This window comes from Dipodomys spectabilis, unplaced genomic scaffold (assembly GCF_019054845.1).
Source record: "Dipodomys spectabilis isolate Male_0828 unplaced genomic scaffold, ASM1905484v1 ptg000017l, whole genome shotgun sequence".
In the NCBI taxonomy this organism is placed as follows: domain Eukaryota; kingdom Metazoa; phylum Chordata; class Mammalia; order Rodentia; family Heteromyidae; genus Dipodomys; species Dipodomys spectabilis.
The window spans coordinates 20293554-20313489 of NW_024870694.1; the positions used below are offsets into that span (position 1 = coordinate 20293554).

The 19936-nt window shown below is 37.8% G+C and overlaps 1 protein-coding gene and 1 non-coding gene across 4 annotated transcripts in view; one reads left to right on the forward strand and one right to left on the reverse strand.

Moving 5' to 3' along the window:
- The window catches only part of Vps8 (VPS8 subunit of CORVET complex), a 229142-nt gene that overhangs the window by 26425 nt on the left and 182781 nt on the right, over positions 1-19936 (reverse strand). For all 3 annotated transcript variants that reach the window (XM_042668229.1, XM_042668220.1, XM_042668236.1), the window contains 3 exons: positions 18543-18712; positions 15156-15321; positions 2171-2224 (listed from right to left, as the gene is read on the reverse strand). In XM_042668229.1, coding sequence (XP_042524163.1) covers positions 2171-2224; positions 15156-15321; positions 18543-18712 — 390 coding nt within the window. The remainder of the gene's footprint in view (positions 1-2170; positions 2225-15155; positions 15322-18542; positions 18713-19936) is intronic.
- On the forward strand, positions 4880-4981 carry LOC122099876. The gene has a single exon (XR_006146018.1). It is a non-coding gene; the product is annotated as a U6 spliceosomal RNA (small nuclear RNA).

Sequence of the window (19936 nt, forward strand, 5' to 3'; positions counted from 1 at the left end):
CCTCAAGATAAGAAGCAGCCTCTGCAGACTGTGGGTTGTTGTGATAGCCAGAAAATTTCTCACTCCCATTTCCTCCAATGTGCTGTACTCACCCAGGTCCACCTGTAATACCCTTTTCTTTATTATCCAAGGCTAAAAATAGCCTTTTCTTCCCTGTGAAGTCTTCCCTATCCTCTCCCCACCTCAGACTGGTTTAGGCACCTGTTATGATGAGTATGTTAAAGGAACTATAGACATAATAAACTGTGTTAAGTATGTATATTTAGTTTGGGCTTCACTGAACTTAGGAGTGGTTGGTGGTCCTAATTAAGAATATCCTATTTCGGTAGTAGCTAGCCAACATGAACTCCCAAAGGTAGCTACCAATAAGTCCAGCTTTTCAATTATTGACTAATACCTAAGACTTTGCAAATCAGCTAACAAGCATGGTGATACTGGAAATGGATTCTCATTGACAAAATTAAAGGTATTAAAGATATACATTGGATAAAATAGATGAGACATAGTCTCACCTATTGCTTGGAGAAGGAGTAAGCATAACTTGACCACTTAGAATACCATTTGGAACTTGTGGCTAATCTTTTCTTAAAAGTTTTTGTTTGTGGATTATAAGAGGAACAGTTCTACTTTTATAATGTTGCCCCATTTCTGACGGTGAATGACAGAGCTGAAGGATCACCAGGGTCAAAAATCAGGCTGTGGGTACCCACTTTTAAGTGAGCATTTATGTGGAATTTGCTTTCACTGTAACTGGATAAAAAGGTAATAGAGGAGCAGTTAATCATTCCTCAAAGTTCTTTATTTTTTTGCCATAAAGAGCACACAGGTTACACTAAATCATTCAAATCATTTCAAAGCCAGGCTTCTTCTTGGTGGTGGTGGCATGTGTCAAACTGTGTAACTGTGAGTGTTCCTTTCCCATTGACTTCTGAAGTCACTGAGAACAAAGACTGGATTTTTCATCTCTAGACCAATGCTTAGCTTGGTATGTAGCATAAAGAAATATATAAACAGCATGAAAAATGGAAAGAACACATGATTAAGAGTTGTGAGACTGTTTTATTATCAGTCTCAACAACAATTTGAGTATTTATTACGTGTCACACATAAGTGCTAAGCACTTAAAACAGTATTTCATTTAATATTCAGGGCAATTCCAAGAAGGAAAATCGTTATTTTATTGAGGAGGAAAGAGAGCCTTGTTTATTCAGGATCATTCAGATCACTGGTAGAAGAGTAAATCTTTGAACCCAAAGTGTGGTTGTATCTAAGCACATGTTTTTAATCTCTATTTTAGAAGTGTGTCCCATGGCTAATTTTGGAGAACTTGTACAAAACACAATTGCCATCTGTCTTCTACTATCATTCTTGTATGTATGCCGAGACTAAAATGGTTTAGCATCTACTATGGTTTGAATGCAATCAAGGCTTGGTCCCAGATGGCACTACTAGGAGGTGTCAAGGACCTCTGGAGTTGAGGTCTAATGGGGCACCCTTGAAAGGGATTGTGGAACCCTGGTCTCATTCACTCTGGGTCCTGGCTTATGATGTGAATTCCTGACCTCAATATGTGCTCCTGCCATGAATGTGCTACTCTTGCCAGGGCCCAAACTTAGGGGTTGCTGGGTCTTGGACTTGAACCTCCAAAATTGTGAGCTGAATAAGCCTTCCTTTCTTCCTAAGTAGCCTATCTTAGGTATTTTGTTGTAGTAGGTGAACTCATAGCCAGTCTGAGCTTTATAGACAGGAAGTAAAATGGCACCGATGATAGGCTGAGTCTACAGACCTGTGGTATGTGAAGAAATGTTAATGTTGCTGGTCAGCTTGTTTTAGGTATAATTATCTAAAGGGAAATCATGTCAAGAGAGACTAACTTTCTCCTTGGAATATCTTTTATGTGCTGCCACATGATGATACCATGATGCCATGCCTGGTATAGTAATTCTGGAATACTGACAGTACTTGGTTGCTAGGAGACTGAGGTTAGGTCCTAACCTAAACTGGCATTTCTGGAAAAGTCAGTGTTCTTGCAATTTATCATTAAAGTATCCAATCAGAAAAAGACCTTGAAAGCATTAAGATGCTTAAACATCAATGTCATTTTGAGAAGAATATTCAACAGAGGAGAATAAATATACAGAAGGAATTATTATTGGTTTTAAATTTTTACCTTCTTAACAGGAGGGTCTCCTTTGGACTGATGATATGATGGAGACACCTTCACCTGGAAAAACATAGCACACATTTCAATGCCTTATTAGTTACAGCCTACCTATATTTGACCCACATTCAAAATACTTCAACTCAAATTGTTACAACTGATATTGTAACTTACATATTCAACTGAAAATAGTGAAGACAGATATTTTCAGAGTACGAATGAAAAGGTTTTATTTTAGGTTCCCTTGAAATTTTTCTGGAGATCAAAAAAACCAGTAATTAGCTAAGATAAAAGTATGATTGGGTAGGAAAAGTGGAACAGATGGTCCAAGCTGGTTTTAATAAAATGGTGAGATATTAAATAGAGTTAGAGCCTGCTGATAATGTTAGTCAACTGAAGTAGTAATCTATGGTTAGCATTTCTTACAGTGGACTGTAAGCAAAGAACTCTATATTTTTCCTGGTTCTGTGGCTTGATCTTGAGCCTCACACTCTTAATTAGCCTTTTTGCTCAAAGCTGGCACTCTACCATTTGAGCCATACCTCTAACTTCTGGCTTTTTGATGATTAATTAGACATCAAGACTCTCTTGGATTTGTCTGCCCAGGCTGGCTTCAAACCTCAGTCCCCAGATTTCAGCCTCCTGAGTAGTTAGGATTACAGGCATAAGCTATCATTACCAAGCTAGGAAAAATTATTAATACAATAATGTGGATGAATCTCAAGTACTAATGTTGAGTAGAGGAAGTCACATTAAAAAAAAAAAGGGTATTTTATACTTTCATTTACCTAAAATCCTAGAAAATGCAAATGGATGAGTGGTTGTCAGGAAATTGAATACACTTTTAGTGGTGATAGGCCATTATTTGACTGAGGCTATGGATACACGGATGTATATATTCATTAAATTTGTACATTTAAAAAAGTATAGTTTATATAAATTATATCCAAAAAGATTTAAGAAATTTATATGGTATTGCTAAAACATTTGTTAGAAAGGAATTTACACCTTTATATACCACACTGGAAACTAAATTAAAAGAAAGAACCTATACTTCCAATTTAAGAAACTAGAAGGTCAAAATAAAACCAGGCTAACTAGATGGAATGAAGTAATAAAGGGCAGAAATCAATGAAATAGAAATAAAATGAAGCAACAGAGAACTACCAAAGCCAAATATTGATTCTTTTTAAAGATCAGCAAAAAGATAATGAAATGAATGAATGAACATTATTTCTTAAAAACAAACCAAAACAGAATTTATGAAAATGGACCCAAGGTGAAACTGAAAATAATGAATAACCTTGAATCTACTAGATTGAATTTCCTATAAAATAACTTTCCATAATAAAAATTTCAAGTCTATGTTTCTGCAGTGAATTCTAGCACATATTAAGTACACAGACTAAGAAATCAGAATACTCACTTTTTATTAACTTATAAAGAAAAACATAATTATTACTATAAATAATTCAGTACTAGTAAATGCTATGTCTAAAATGGTGGAGAAGAGGGGTTAAGTACCAGGTGAGGAACTGCACTCAAGATCTCAGGACTCTCCTATCTCTTACCAATCTAATTGCAAAAGTCTGCAGTATAGATGATGAAGATGTTTCCTATTACTGTCCTATCACCATTCAAGGAGGATCACATTGCAGGCTTATTTTTTTGCTGTTCCCCTCTGACTGTAAGAATAACTTCAGAAAGCACACCTCTGCTTAAGGATCAAAACTGCTGGCTGTCCAAGACTGCCCTTTCAGATTTAGCAGGTCTGCAAAAATTACACCTGACAGTCCTTGCTGTAACATACCATAACATTAATACTCTGGAAATCACTCCAGATGTATGATGTAGACTGCAAAAAGGGATCCAATTTTAACTCCTGCTATGCTCTTTTGAAAAGAGAGGAAACAGATTTTCAAAGCAAAGTAGGTTATTTAAGCTTAAAAAATGACCTCATGAAAGCATCTGCAGACTTTTTAAAACAAGCCAAGAACTCGATGTGGTGGTGGACAATTTATCTGAGAAAGCTGTTCTCTGGAGATTAAGTCAGAGAGTGTTTGATGTGGCAGGAGAAATGGCTCAGCAGTGCTCATGAAAGGTCTTATTTTTCATTTAACAGGATTCCTCCTGGAAATGCCTCAGGCAGTGCAGCTTAAAAGACACTTAAAATCCAGGTGGGCCAACACCAGATCTGGGGATATGGAGAATATACTAAGCTATGGCCTTAATAATGCTGATCTTTTGTGATCGTTGTTAATAAAATGATTCCTGCGTTAAGCAATCTGAGCTGAAGTTTAGAAACAATAGGAATACCTTCCGTATCACTTAGCTTTTTGAAAAACAAGCCATAATTTTTCTGATTACAAAAGGAATACATGTATACTTGTGGAAGTTGAGAAAATATGAGAGCAAAAGAAGCAAATAAAACTGCAATCCAACAACACTGTGGGTAACTACATTAACATTTGGATTCACACATTTTTGTGATCTTTTAATGTTACACAATGTTAATATTCATTTCACCACATCATTGTTTTTCTAAAGTGTGGTTTTCCTGGCTACAAAGCAGTTCATTTAGTGTGGCTACTGTGGGCTCTTAGGACATTTTGATTGTTTTCAAATTTTTCTCTTTTGTCCAAGACTAGGACTCGAACTCAATATCTGACCCTTACCTCTCATTGGCAGGAATCCTATCACATGAGCCATGCCTCCAACCAGTTTTCAAATTTTTAATGATAAAAAATGTTGATATAGAGAAGATTAGCATGGCCCCTGAGCAAGGATGACAGGCAAATTCGTGAAGCATTCCATATTTTTTCCAAAAATTCATATGGAACAATAAAAGACCCCGAACAGCAAAAAACGATCCTTAACAGAAAGAACAGTGCTGGAGGAATATCAATACCAAATTTCAAACTCTACCACAAAGCCATAGTAATCAAAACAGCTTGGTACTGGCACAAGAACAGACCTCTGGCCGGGCGCTGGTGGCTCACGCCTGTAATCCTAGCTACTCAGGAGGCTGAGATCTGAGGATTGCAGTTCAAAGCCAGCCCGGGCACGAGAGACTATGAGACTCCTATCTCCAATAAACCACCAGAAAACCGGAAGTGGCGCCGTAGCTCAAATGGTAGAGCGCTCGCCTTGAGCTGAAGAGCTGAGGGACAGCGCCCAGGCCCAGAGTTCAAGCCCCACGGCCGACCAAAAAAAAAAAAAAAAAGAACAGACCTCTGGACTAATGGAATAGAATTGAAAACCCAGAAATGGACCTACAGACTTATAGCCAACTAATCTTTGATAAAGGAGCTAAAAAAATAGAATGGAAGAAAGACAGCCTCTTCAGTAAATGGTGCTGGCAAAATTGGTTAATCACTTGTAGAAAACTAAAGCTAGATCCTTATCTATCACCCTGCACCAGAATCAACTCCAAATGGATCAAAGACCTTGGAGTCAAAGCAGACACTCTGAAAACATTACAGGATGGAATAGGAAAAACCCTAGGACTCCTTGGCACAGGCTGAAATTTTCTTAAAAGAGACCCAGAAACACAACAAATTAAAGAAAGGTTGGACAAATGGGATTGCATGAAATTGCAGAGCTTCTGCATGGCAAAGGACATAGCTCACAAGATCAATAGAAAGCCCACGGATTGGGAGAAGAGCTTCACTAGCCATACATCGGACAAGGGTCTCATATCTAAAATATACCTGGAACTCAAAAAATTAAATCCCTCAATAACAAATCCTCAAAGAAACAACTGCCCAATAAATAAGTGGGCTAAAGATTTAAAGAGAAACTTCTCTGAAGAGGAAAGAAGGATGGCCAATAGACACATGAAGAAATGTTCAATCTCCCTAGCCATAAAAGAAATGCAAATCAAAACAAAATTGAGATACCACCTCACTCCAGTTAGAATGGCTAGACTCAAGAACTCTAATAACAACAGATGCTGGAGGGGATGTGGACAGAAGGGAACCTTACTGCATTATTGGTGGGAGTGTAAACTTGTTCAACCACTTTGGAAAGCAGTATGGAGGTTCCTCTAAAGACTCCACATAGATCTCCCTATGACCCAGCAATCTCACTTTTGGGCATTTACCCCAATGTTCACAAACAAGACCACACTAAAGCTACCAGCACAACTATGTTTATTGCAGCATTATTTACTAAAGCTAAGATATGGAACCAACTCATATGCCCTTCAGTAGATGAATGGATCACGAAAATGTGGTAGATATACACAATGGAATTCTATGCCTCCATCAGAAAGAATGACGTTGCCCCATTTGTTAGGAAATGGAAAGACTTGGAAAAAATTATATGAAGTGAAGTAAGCTTGGCCCAAAGAAGCATAGGTCCCATGGTTTCCCTTATTTGCAATAACTAGTATATGTCTGAGACAAGCAGAAATGGTCACATAAGTTGATGTTAAGCGAAATGAACCCCAAGATAAGGACTCAAATGTTTCTTTCTTGCAAGATATTTCTTTGTTGGTTTGTATGTCCCTCCCCCAAGGTATAACCCCTGTTTTCACTGTTTTTGATGTTGGTATAATTTGTGGAGGGGAAGGGAAAAAACAAATTGTTTAAATAGGGATACAGGTGGACCCATTGCAACAATGAGATGTACAAGATGTTATGTCGAAAAACGAACTTTACAACTTTAGTGCGGGGGGTGGGGGGGAAGGGAGATGGGAAGGGATGGGAAGGAGGCAACAATGCTTGATAAGAAATGTACTCACAGGGGCTGGGAAGGTGGCTTAGTGGTAGAGCACTTGCCTTGCATGCAATGAGGCCCTGGGTTCGCTTCCTCAGCACCACATAAGCAAAAAAAAGAAAAAAGCTGGAAGCGGTCCTGTGGCTCAAGCGGTCGAGCGCTAGCCTTAGCTGAAGGGCTGAGGGACAGCGCCCAGGCCCAGAGTTCAGGCCAAAAAAAAAAAAAAAAAAAAAGAAATGTACTCATTACCTTGCCTATGTAATTGTAACCCTTCTGTATGGTATTTTCACAATAAAAAAATGTTGTCATAGGTATCCCAATAAACACTTGACAAAGCAAACTTCCGCCGGACAGATCTAAGTTCCTGTTTTGCAGAAACATTAAAAAATATTTACTGCCACATTTTCTCCTGATAAGAGTCTATAAGCCCTTTTCTTATAATTCTAAACAAAACCAATTTAAAAAAAAGCTCTGAAACCAAAAGGATTGCTTTAACACAATTTTTGGCACCTAAACTCATTAGGCAGCAAAGTCTGCCCTGTGCTAAAGTGGGGCTATGGGTAGTCTTTCTTACCTCACACAAACATTAGATTATGTGATTACTGTCCCAGTCCAACTGGAACTGTCACATGACATATTCATCACGTTACTTTTATTTTCACATTTTAAAATGCCATTTATTGTCTTCTGGAGTCCATTTTCTTAAAACAAGAAGTCAGCCATCGTTGTTTCTCTTGTCTTTCCTTGGCTCCTTTAAGACCCTCTCTTCTATCTTTGGTGTTAACAGCTGGACTGTGATGACCATGTGAACAAGTATGGATTTCTTTCCATGTATCTGCTAGGAGTTTGCAAACTTGGGGAAAAAAAAAATATTCTTAGGTGGAATTTAACCCTTCCCATTGCTATACAGTCTAGTTCACCAAAGCAGTGCTTGCTCATTCTGCTAACCCTGCCTAGTACATCCTTCATTTCAGATATTGCAGTTTTAATCTAGATATTCTGACCTTTTGTCTAACTTTCATATCTTCATTCAATATATTCAATCTTTTCTCTAGCTTAATGAATGTACTGAATATAATTATAACAATTTTAAATGTCCCTGTCTAATTATTCTATTTCTGGGTCAAAAAGTTTCAGTAATTTTTTTCTTCATTATGACATATTTTCTTAATTCTTTGTGTATCTGGTAATTTTTTTTTATTGTAAAGATACTGTACAGAGGGGGGCTGGGAAGGTGGCTCAGTGGTAGAGTGCTTGCCTTGCATGCATGAGGCCCTGGGTTCAATTCCTCAGCACCACATAAGCAGAAAAAGCTGGAAGTAGTGCTGTGGCTCAAGTGGTAGGGTAGCCTTGAGTTGAAGAGCTGAGCGACAGTGCCCAGGCCCAGAGTAAGGTAATGACTACATTTTCTATCGAGCATTGTTACCCCAGGCTTTGTTTTCCTCCTACTATCCCTTCCCTCCCAACCTCCCCAACTACCACCCTTCCCTTCCCCTCCCCGCCCCCCCCCCCCCCCCCCCCGCAAGTTTTTAAGTTTGTTTTCACCATAGTGTCTGGTATTGTCTCACTGTTACAATGGGCCAACTGTATCCTTGTTTCAGAATTTTGTTAGTTCCCTTCCTCTCCCCAAATTAAAAAAATGTATATACAAGATGCAGGACACCAGGATCAAATACAACAGGGGTTATTATCTGGTAATTTTTTTAACAAGGGTGTTGGATATATTTTAAATTCCTTGCAAATCCTTGAGCTTTTTCTAATGTGGTTAAGATCCTAGGAAATAGTTTGATTTTTTTTTTTTTTTTTTTAGGTTTTGTTTTCATGCTCTGTTGGTGTTATCACAAAGCAGAAGTTAGTCTAGGGTTAAATCCCCCTTTCCCTTTTCAGGGTAAGACTTACTGTTCTCAGTGCTGACCTGTGAATTAAAAAGCCTTCTAGGCTAGCTGGCAGAAATAGGCATTATTTCTAACTGTAGGTCAGTTTAGGACAATGTCCCACTTAAAATTCGTTTAGGTGGTACTTCTGTGATCTCAAGAACTTTCCTTACATAAGTGGGTCAGTATTCAACTGAATAGTCAAAGAACTCTCTCCTCCGTCCAATATTCATTCTCTCCTGCAAACTCTAGCCACCTTGGCTTTGCTGGCTTTCTTGCTCTTTCTCCTTGACTGTGAGAGACTGCGCAGCTCTATCTCACTAGCCGCCTTCTGACTCATGGCCTGAAGTTTCTCTAGGCAGTAATTTAAGGGTAATCTTACGTTTTAAGTCATTTGCTCTCCCCTCCCCCCACTTGAAAAATCAGGATCACTGTCTATCATTGCCCAATATTTTAAGAACCATTATTTTCAAATATTTTATTTTTTCCTCCCTCAAGAAACTCCAAACAAATCCAGTATTGGAAGTCCCTGTATTACCTTTATAAATTCCAAAAAGTTATACATTCTGAAACATATCTGGCTAAGTAAGGGACAGTGGATTGTAAAAACAGGCATTTCAACTAGAAGGGTTTACAAATGTCAGCCTCCTCACATTCTACTTAGTCCATGTTCTGCTGCTATAACAGACTACCACAGGCATAGGCATGTATTTGGTTCATAATGCTGCAGGCTGAAAGTCTAAGATCAAGGAGCACATTGGTGAGGGCTTTCTTGCTACACTGAAATATAGTAATGGGCATCACAAGGTGAAGTGAAGGGCAGTGCTAGCTCGGGACTTTTCTCCTTTTTCTTATAAAGCCCCAGTCCCATCATGAGGGTCCTGATCTCTTGCCTTCATGACCTAAGTGCAGTTCCAAGAACACCCAAATACCAGCAATATACAAGTTTGGGGCCTGAGCTCTCAACACATCAACTGTGTGGGAGATACCCATTCACAGCACTGTACTTACAAAAATAAATACACATGTATTTTTACATGTGTGTCAGTTTAATATGTAGTTTTAGGAATTTGGCAGTTTAATGTGTTGAAAAAAGTAGCATGTTGCTATTTTAATGTTTAAAAAAAATCACTGGTAAAATATGTTCTCACATTTTATGATATAATGAAAAGTTCTTTCTGAATATGATGAGGTTTATTTAAATATAATTAAGAGGGATGATTTAAAGTACATTGTAATATATATCATGTATTGTATACGGAAAAGTGTTTTTTTAAAGTTTTGAACTTATATTTCCATCAAAGGTAGTTCTATACAATGATTTAAAATCTTTTCTTAATGCTAATGTCATACTTACTTAGGTCTCTTGGACACAACCTTTTTCTGTATTATAATAGCTGCACAAACTTGTAGGCTGTTAAGCACCTATAATTATATAGCTCTGGAAAGTTGGTGAGGACATGGCAGATAAGAGAGATGTGGCTGACTATCCATTTACCACAACAATCACTGGATCAAATCACCTCTTCTGTTTTAATCACTGACTGTTTCTTATTCTTTTAATAATAACCTTGTTACTTAGACCTTGCCTACTTAACTCTTCAACCTTATTTCTTGCTATCTTCCTTTTTAGCCATTCTGTTTACAGTCACTGATATATATATATATAATATATATATATATATATATGTATATATATATATATATATATATTTGATTATATTTGAGATAGGGTCTTATTATTGTCATTCATTATTGTTTTAAACTCCTGAGCACAAGGCATAGCTACCACATCCAGCTCAGCCACTGATTCTTGAACAGTTGTTTTTCTCCTCAGATCCTTTGTGACTACTATTCTTTCTTGCCTAAAAAGTTTTTCCTGTGATTATTCTCTTTGTATCATTCACATTTGATCTTAAGGGTTCCCTCTACCACCCCTCCCATGTGCAAGTGCACACACACAGAGTTAAACACACTTACACACACACATACACACACACACACTCTCTCTCTCTCACCCCCCCCTACTCCCCGCTATCCAATCCAAAGTAAATTTCCCTCATAATATTATGTCCTTTCCCTACATACCTATTTACATATCTATTTACATACCTATTACAATTCAAATCTATGTATTTGACATTACATATATTTACTTAATTATCTAGCTCCTCTACTGAGATAAAGCTATTGATGGTGAGAGTCTGTTCTATTTTATTTATTTTTGCTGTTCACCAATTTATACTTTGTACAGTACCAAGAACAGTCTTTGGCCCAAGGGAGGCATGAAATATTGGCTAAAATGATTAATCATTTGGCACTAGACTATAATAACAAGCTTATTAGAAAATGGATGAAAGTCTGCTGAAAAAGTTTCATTTATATTAGAATCACTGATCATCTCTGTGTATTTCTGAGACATATTACTTTTCACTTAATTTATAAGTTTAATTTAGAAAATATTCTTTTGAGAAAGGTGCTAACACCAAACACTGAAATATCATCTCTTAGTATTTAATTTGAATATAACCATTAAGCATTAATAATGTGACCATTATTAAAATGGACAAACAAAAACAAGGCATTAATACCAGCATTCTTACATTAAACACCTCATATAACCAAACATTCATTTGGAAATTCAAATAAATAAGCAATATACAATAGTTAACAGAAAATTATGACCAGTGAACCGAAATAAATATAATTTTCTGAATAATTACTTGACAGTAGTGTATATTTCCTTCTGACATTTTAAAGAAAAATCATTTTTCAAGACAATCCTAAAATCCAAGAGATAAAACCAACTCCATGTACTGGAGCAAAAATTAGCATATTTCATTTCGTTTTCTCCCTCTGTGATTCTTAAGGGTAAGTGAGCAGGGTATGTTTGCAGGATCTTCTCATATTTACCTACCAGTAAAAAAAGAGTAGCCACAGATGTTCTTAGCTTTCTACTTCAAATAATATGCTAGAAAACTTCTAGGGTCAGGGATATGGCTCAAGTGGTATAGCAATTGCAAGGTCCTGAGTTCAAACCTTAGTACTACCAAAAATAAGTTTCTAGTGAATGTCTAAATATTTTTTTTTGGGGGGCGGCCTGGGAAGGTGGCTCAGTGGTAGAGCACTTGCCTTGCATGCATGAGGCCCTGGGTTTGATTCCTCAGCACCACATAAGCAAAAAGAAAAAAAGCTGGAAGTGGTGCTGTGGCTCAAGTGGTAGAGTGCTAGCCTTGAGCTGAAGAGCTGAGGGACAGCACCCAGGCCCAGAGTTCAGGCCCCACGACTGGACCCCCCCCCCAAAAAAAAAACCAAAATAAAATAAAGTAAATATTTTGGGGGCTTTTTGAGCCTGTAAGGCTGCTCTCAAGAACAGCAAGCTTTGTTAATAACAGAAACTGAGACATAGTTGTTTGTTTCACTCCCCTCCACCCCCGTTTTGAGTTTATATTGAGTTTGAGTTTGTCAAATTCTTTATTGCCCAATAATCATTTCTAAAAAATTAATAGCAAGCTAATTTCATCTAATGATAATCAGTACCAATGAAGACAGAATTTGCTATAAGTTTAATAAAATAATTGAAGATGAAATTTAAATTATTTGATTGAATTTAAATTATTTGATCATACTAATGTGCATAATATTTGTTAAAAAAGTAGACTGTCTTCAGCTGAAATTAGTTGGTCCTATGCATTTCATTTGTGAGTAAAATGTAGAAGAAACAAAAAGAGAATCATATAGACTTGCAGGGTCTACTCAACAGCCTGGGAAACTTCAGACTGAGCTGCTGTAAACCTGGGGGTGTGGGTGGGGAGATAAGGAAAGCCATTCAGGTCCTTTCTATAGCTAAAAATAGAAGTCCTTATCCAGAGGAAAACAAGCTTTCATATCTACATATCCATAGAAACTTGTTTATAGGCAACTAATATATCACAATAACTGGTGATATGAATTGATCAGTGATAAAAAAAGAAATGAGATAAATACGGCAGGAAGAATGTCTGTGTGTCAAGACCACAGTTTTGAGGGTAACTGTTGCAGTTATTTTGAGTTAAGAGTCAGAGAATAAACAAGTAAAGGACAATTATTATAAGTCTCTATAATAGATGAAACAAAAAGCTATTTGATAGAAGAATCATGCTATAAAGGAGGTGAGGTGTTTCAAATGCATTATCTATACTCTGTGTAGAGCAATGGATACCAGCCAACTGACTTCTGATTCACTGGGGCCCTTCCTGTGTTCCCCTCCATGTGTGTGTAGGAACTGAATCTGGAATGACAGATTTTTCAAAGGAAGTAAGAGAACAAAGTAACACTTTCATGCACTAAAATTTAATGAGAACCATAGCACTACAGAATTAGTATCTTCATTGCAAAATTTCCTTCCTTCTCTCCCTCTTGTTCCCTCTTCCCTTTCCCTTCCTTTCTTTTCCTTTTCCTTTTTTGGTGCCTCTCCTGGGCTAGAACGCAGGGTCTGGGACATATTTCTGGCTTCTTGGTGGTTAACTAGAGATAAAGGTTCCTTGAGCACCTGTGTGAGCTGGCTTTGAATTGTGATCTTCCAATGTCAGACTCCTGAGTAGCTAGAATTGTAGGTGTGAGCCACTGACACTTGGCTTAAATTTTCTTAAAATAAAAATGTTAATGGTTTCACACAAGGCTGAGAAACCTTAATTAACACTCTCAATATTGCATGGATATATTTTAAAAATCAACTTTATCAGGTTTTAATAAAACCAGGATGATAAAAATAGAATGGGCTGGTGGCAGGGAAAGAAGTAGTGATGCTAATTTTACAAACATGAGTTGGACACTAGGTTGGTGTCCAGATAATAGAATTGCTATTTGAATTAGTCTTAGAAAAGGTATCAGATATTTGAAGTAAGAACTTGAGAGTAGTTACATTTATCTTGTCTGCCTTTTTTTTTGCCAGGGCCTGTACACTGTCCCTCAGCTTCTTTTGCTCAAGGTTAGCATTCTACTACTTGGGCCACAACACCTTTTCTGGCTTTTTTTGTTTATGTGGTACTGATGAATCGAACCCAGGCCTTCACGCATGCTAGGCAAGCACTCTACTTCTAGGCCACATTCCTAGCCGTTGTCTGCCATTTTATCCCTAGCATATAATGCAATGCCTGGCACACCATTTAATACAAACTGTGTAAAAATACAAATGGAATTGCTATTACTGGAGTAGATACTGAGTAAGGAAAGTCTAAATTATTATCTGGTGTAGTGGTTCTGAGGTCTTCTCTGGCTTTGCTTCTGATACAACGCTGAAAGTTGATAAAAAAGAGAAAAGTAACAGGTCTAATTTTTTTGCTACATGACACTGAAGGCCACTTACAGAATTGTGTGCTATCAAGAAAGGAGTGGGAAGCAACAAATGTGGTCACACTTCAGAGAAGTGCAGCTTAGTACAACACAATGGTGATGTCACACCTGACTTACGTCGTGTCAAGTTCTGTTCTCCCAAAAGCTGTTAATCAGTAGAGCTCAAACTCTGCTCTACTGCCTGCTTTTTAAAAAAGCTACACAAATCAATAAAAACTATATAGTCAATGAAGACAATGAAAAACCTCACAAATGACCAAGAAGTTAATGCCGATTAATTTATATTGCATTAATTTTTTGGAAGAAAGTTATCGGTAGAGAAAGTCCTGTAGGGAGGGTACCCTTGGTCTATCTATCCCTGAGAAACTGGTGATTCCAAGTCCTTAGGCACATAGGTTCTCTTCAGTACGGGCAAGTACTCGTTTTCCCTCATCGACCTGTTACTCTGTCAGAGGTTCTCAAAGGTAGATTCATGTCTACATCTTCTCATGACCTTCTCAAGGGAAGGACATATTTCACTTTTTTGCATTTTCTTTCTTTTTGTTGTCGGTTGTGGGGCTTGAACTCTGGGCTTGGGCGCTGTCCCTGTGCTCTTCAGCTCAAGACGAGCGCTCTACCGCTTGAGCCACAGCACCACTTGTAGTTTACTAGTAGTTTATTGAGATAAGAGTCTCACAGACTTTCCTGCCCAGGCTGGCTTTGAACGGCGATACTCAGATCTCAGCCTCCTGTGTAGCTAGGGTTACAGGCCTGAGCCACTGGCGCCTTTTTTTATGAGTATAAATTAGTTGTAGCCACTGGAGCCTGGCTGCATTTTCTTTTTTTATGATTATAAATTAGTTGTACAGAGGAGGTTCTATTGTAATAGTTCTAGGACCTGTCTTGTTTTTCAGTGCTGAGTAGAGAGAAGAGGCTCTTCAAACACCAAATAGCAAGAAGATGCCACATGTACTCAATATCCATTGTCAATCTGCTTAGGCTTATAAGTTCTAAAGAAGATGAGGAAAAGCCAAAAGGATATTGCAATAAAAAAACTATGCCCCCTTTGACACAGAAACAGGTCTTACCTGTGATGGGGTTATTCTTCCTGGTTTAACTTCAGATGAATTTTCACTTAGCTTTCCTACTTTGTTACTTGAGCTGCATTTGTAGCATGTCCATCTCATTTGGCCTTCGATTTCTATGGTGCATTCTTTGTTTTGTAGACAGAATGAATGATACAAATGGCCACAGCTGCAAAATGAAGGCAATCAGTCTATGCTTTTTGTTACCATAAAACTCACAAACACAAACTGTGGTGGAGAGTACTTATACATGTAAAGGTTCCTAATAGGCTGCAGTGCACTGCCAGTTATATTTGGCAGGAATCAGGAAAGGAAATGAGCTTGCTGCTGACTTTGCTTTTTAAAAACCCAAACTCTCATATTTGTGTCCTTGAACGCAATCACAGTTCTGTGACTACAGGCCACCTGGAGCTTGAGTTAAACTTCTGTTCATTCCCAAACTATGAAGTTTTGAAAGTAATTTTAGGTAATTGGAAAAAAAAAGAAACAACAATCCAGCAGCTGGAAAAGTCATTGTTATTTAAGTAGTGTGGAAATAATATTAGTAGTCTATCATATCAAATTCAAAGCAAGAGTTAGGACTTGATGAAACACTGATAACCTGTCATTGCTGCACTATTCCTGTGAAGAAATTCCCTAGTGATTATATGAATGATCAAACTCTTAGAAGTTGAATACTGAATACGACCCAGTTATCTTTACTGATTCCTCCTTTTTTTTCCAACTTAATATATTGGAGTAGCCCACAAGTCAGTTAGATAGTCTTTATATTCTTATATAGTCTTTATATTATTTCTCTTCTCTATGCTTTTTTTTCTGTTCATAACTGATTTCTTTTATACTCATCTTCTCTCTATTGCCTTTGCTGCTGTGATTACTTCTGGTTTTACACTAAAAATACCATAGGCTCAAATTTATACTTATATTCCAAACTTATACCCTAAACCCTACCTAGTATCCTTAAGAATTCTAGTCTGGATATCTAATAAGCATCTGGATATCTAATAAGTCAGCCTCACTGTTCTTTCTTTCTCACTATAAGCAAATCCTATTAGTTCTACTTTAAGATTATATTCCAAATCCTCCTAAGTTCTTTGCTATTGTCCAAGGCCATCTCTCTAACAGACTACAGCAGTTGCCTAACTGGCCACTCTACTTTTCCTTCTGATCCTTCATAATCCATTCTATGGACACAGCAATCAGACTGACCCCTTAAGAAATAAAGCAAAGCCAGGTGCCAGTGGCTCACGCCTATAATCCTAGCTACTCAGGAGGCTGAGATCTGAGGAGTGTGGTTTGAAGCCAGGCCAGGCAAGAAAGTTTGTTGAGACTCCTATCTCCAATAAACCACCAGAAAACCAAAAGTGGCTCTGTGGCTCAAGTGACAGAGCACTAGCCTTGAGCTGAAGAGCTGAGGGACAGTGCCCAGGCCCAGAGTTCAAGCCCCACAACGAACAACAACAACAAAAATAAATAAATAAATAATAAAAATAAAAAAAGGAATAATGCAGCCAGGCGCTGGCTGCTCACATCTGTAATCCTAGCAACTCAAGAGGCTGAGATCTGAGGATTGCAGTTCAAAGCCAGCCTGAGCAGGAAAGTCTGTAAGATTCTTATCTCCAGTTAACCACCAAAAAACTTGAAGTGGAATTGTGGCTCAAGGGGTAGAAAGCTAACCTTGAACAAAAGATCTAAGGGATAGCGCCAGGTCTTGAGTTCAAGCCTCAATACTGGGAAAAAGAAAACAAAACGAGAAAAAAAAAAAAAAAAAAGAAAGAAATCAATCATGACACTCCTGTCCTTCAAACTACCCAATAGCTTCTCATCTCAGGGGAGGAGTCTAACTTCTTCTAATGATCAGTTCTTACATGACCTGGCCTCTGCTCCTCCTCTTAAGTCCTTTCTTGTCATTTCCCCTTCCTTTTCTGCTCAGGCTGACTAGCCTGCTCACCAGCTACTACTCCAGGGCACTAAAATGCAGCTGCCTCAGTCTCCACATGCCTGTGGAAACACTCTGTCTGAGGCTGCCTGGCACAGTGAGGTTTTTCTCAACTGCTCTTTAGAAATAAGGTGCTTTCAGTATTCTCTTTCCTATATACCATGTTTTATTTTCATCATTGCATTTTTATTAGTCTTCAAAATTATATTTATGTTCATAAGTTAACAGTGTGGCATCCCCTAACCACTCTACATAAAATACTAGTCCCTCAAATTCTGTGTCCTTAAACATGCCTTATTTTTTCCAGAGTAGCAATTACTGTCTAGTTTTCTCTTGTTTGTTTATTGTCTGCCTGTGTCGCTAGACTATAGACTCCATAAAGCAGTTCCTTTGTTTTGTTGTTTTCCTCAACTATTTGAATAGGAATGGGTAGACAGTAAATGCTCAATAAAAACCCATCTTCTTCCAAACTCCAAATCTACCAATCTTCCTATGAAGTTGACAGCAGCACAGTTCTCACTCATGCAAGGCTGGTCAAGTGTCTTATATATGTTTCTCATTTCAGCTTCACAAAACCCTATGACGGAGGAATCATTTCCATCTCAACTTACACATGAAGAAAAGAAGATAGAAAAAGAGGTTTAATTTGTCCAAAATCTCATGTGGCATGTGGCAGAGTTGGATTTGATCTCAAGCAGTTTGGTTCCAGGGTCCATATTAGCAGGCCTAGATGAGCATTGTAAACCTAGGTCCTACATGTGTGCACGAGGCCTCTTCTCTCTTTGTAGTGTGAGTTCATAGAATCTCTGGGCTGATGATTTCTAAATTTATATTTCCAGCTTTAACATGTCTCCAGATTTCTGATTAGAATGTCTGTCTACCAGAACACCCTGCTTGCATGTTTAACAGCCATCTCAAACCTAAAATTAGCACAATAAAATCTTTGATTTCATTAGTTCCTTCCACTTATCTTGGGCAGGAATATCATGTTCACCCAGTTGCTTAGGCCAAAGATATTATTAATGTTTCCCTTACACTTCATATCTAATGTAGCAGCAAGTTAGCTCTCCCCTAAAATATACTCGGAGTTCAAACGCCTCTCAGCATCTCATTCCTACCTCTCTCATTCTGTTCAAATGTCATCTCCTCAGAGACGCCTTCCCTCATTGTGCTTTCCTAAAATAGCACTCTTTTCCAGCACACACCATCCTTCTATCCCTGTGTTGAGTTGCATTTTTTTCCACCAATCTCAGTAGCTGGAATTTATTTGTTGTCTTGACACCCTAACTCCTTTCCTTCTCCTAATTCCCATGCAGAATGGAAGGGCAGAAACACTGTCTTTCTCTCTGCTTGAATGACTGGGACTGTGAATCCATATGCATGCACTCTTGCCTGCTAATGTCACACAAATACATAAGTCACACAAGTAATAATTCCCTTCCCTCTCCTACCTAAAGACAATAATTTCATCAGCCATTTCTTGGCGTCTCTTGTACTGCTGCAGACATACGGAGCAATAATCCTGTTTAGGATTCAGCCCTCTTGTGACCGAAGCTCTCAGGTTACACAATGACCAGTGGAGATCTTGGTTTAGAAGGCTGGTTGTTGTTTCTAGTAGAGTCTAATAAAGACCAAAACAAGAAAACAAGCAAAAGGTTATAAAATGAAAGATAGAGATGAGTGAGAAACAATGTCTGTTTTTCAACTACAAACAACCCAAATTAAGAGTACACTCCAAAGGATAAAATTATAAAGAACAGACATCAAAAGTCCACAAACTTAAGCAGTTAGTTAATTAATTAATTATGGTACTGGGGATTGAACTCAGGGCCACCTTTTCTAGATAAATATTCTATGACAGGCCCTCAGTCCTTTTGCTTTGTTTGTTTTTCAGGTAAGAGACTGGCACGCAATAACTTTGTCTGAGGCCAGCCTTGAACTTCGGTCCCCTACCTACACCTGTAGAGTAGTTGGAATTATAGGCATAAGCTACCATGTCCAACTGTATTTGAGATAATGTCTTGCTAACTTCCCCGCTGCCCCCACCACCCCAGAACTGGACTTGAATGTGATCCTCCTTTTCCTGCCACTTAAGTAGCTGGGATTACAAGCATAAGTCACCATACCAGACCCTTTACACATGCATGGTCATACATTAAAACTCCCAAGTCTGTTACTAGATTCAATCTGAGAAATGAATTCTGCCAGTCTGTGGCTTCAATATTGATAGCGTTCAAATGGCTATGCAAATCAAACTCTATTAATTACATTTATATAATAACTTCTCCCTGGATGGCTCAGGCTGTTAGAGAATAGACTAGATCTGATTTTTTTTAGGTTGAAACTGCATCCATGTCAATGTTTTAAATAATCTTCCCCTTGAAAAGCTAATGCTCATTACTCAGCTTTCATCTCCCTTGGGAAGAGATCACATTTTCTTGAGCAGCACTTTTTAAGTCATTTGAATCTATTTAAGCCATATAAAGACATTTTTCTCTGCTATCACATTATTTTAAGGATGTCTGTGCTTCTAAAGTACTTTTGTCATAAGATACTACTTGCTACCATTCACATATATCATTTGGATATCCAGTTGGTTCCCAGAGAAGGGAGAGGGGCAACTCACCTCTCCTTGCTATATAGCTTAGCTCTTCTAACTTTACTTATAATGCAAACATTTTTGTTTTAACTGCTTAACTATCCTAATTCTTCTCAATCAATGTTATCTTTTCCTATTCTTTCACAGTTGGCAAAATTTTTCTACTTTATACTCAGCTTTACTTCTAATAATCTAGAATCTAGATTATTATTAAACTATTAAACTATATTGAGCAAAACAGCAATT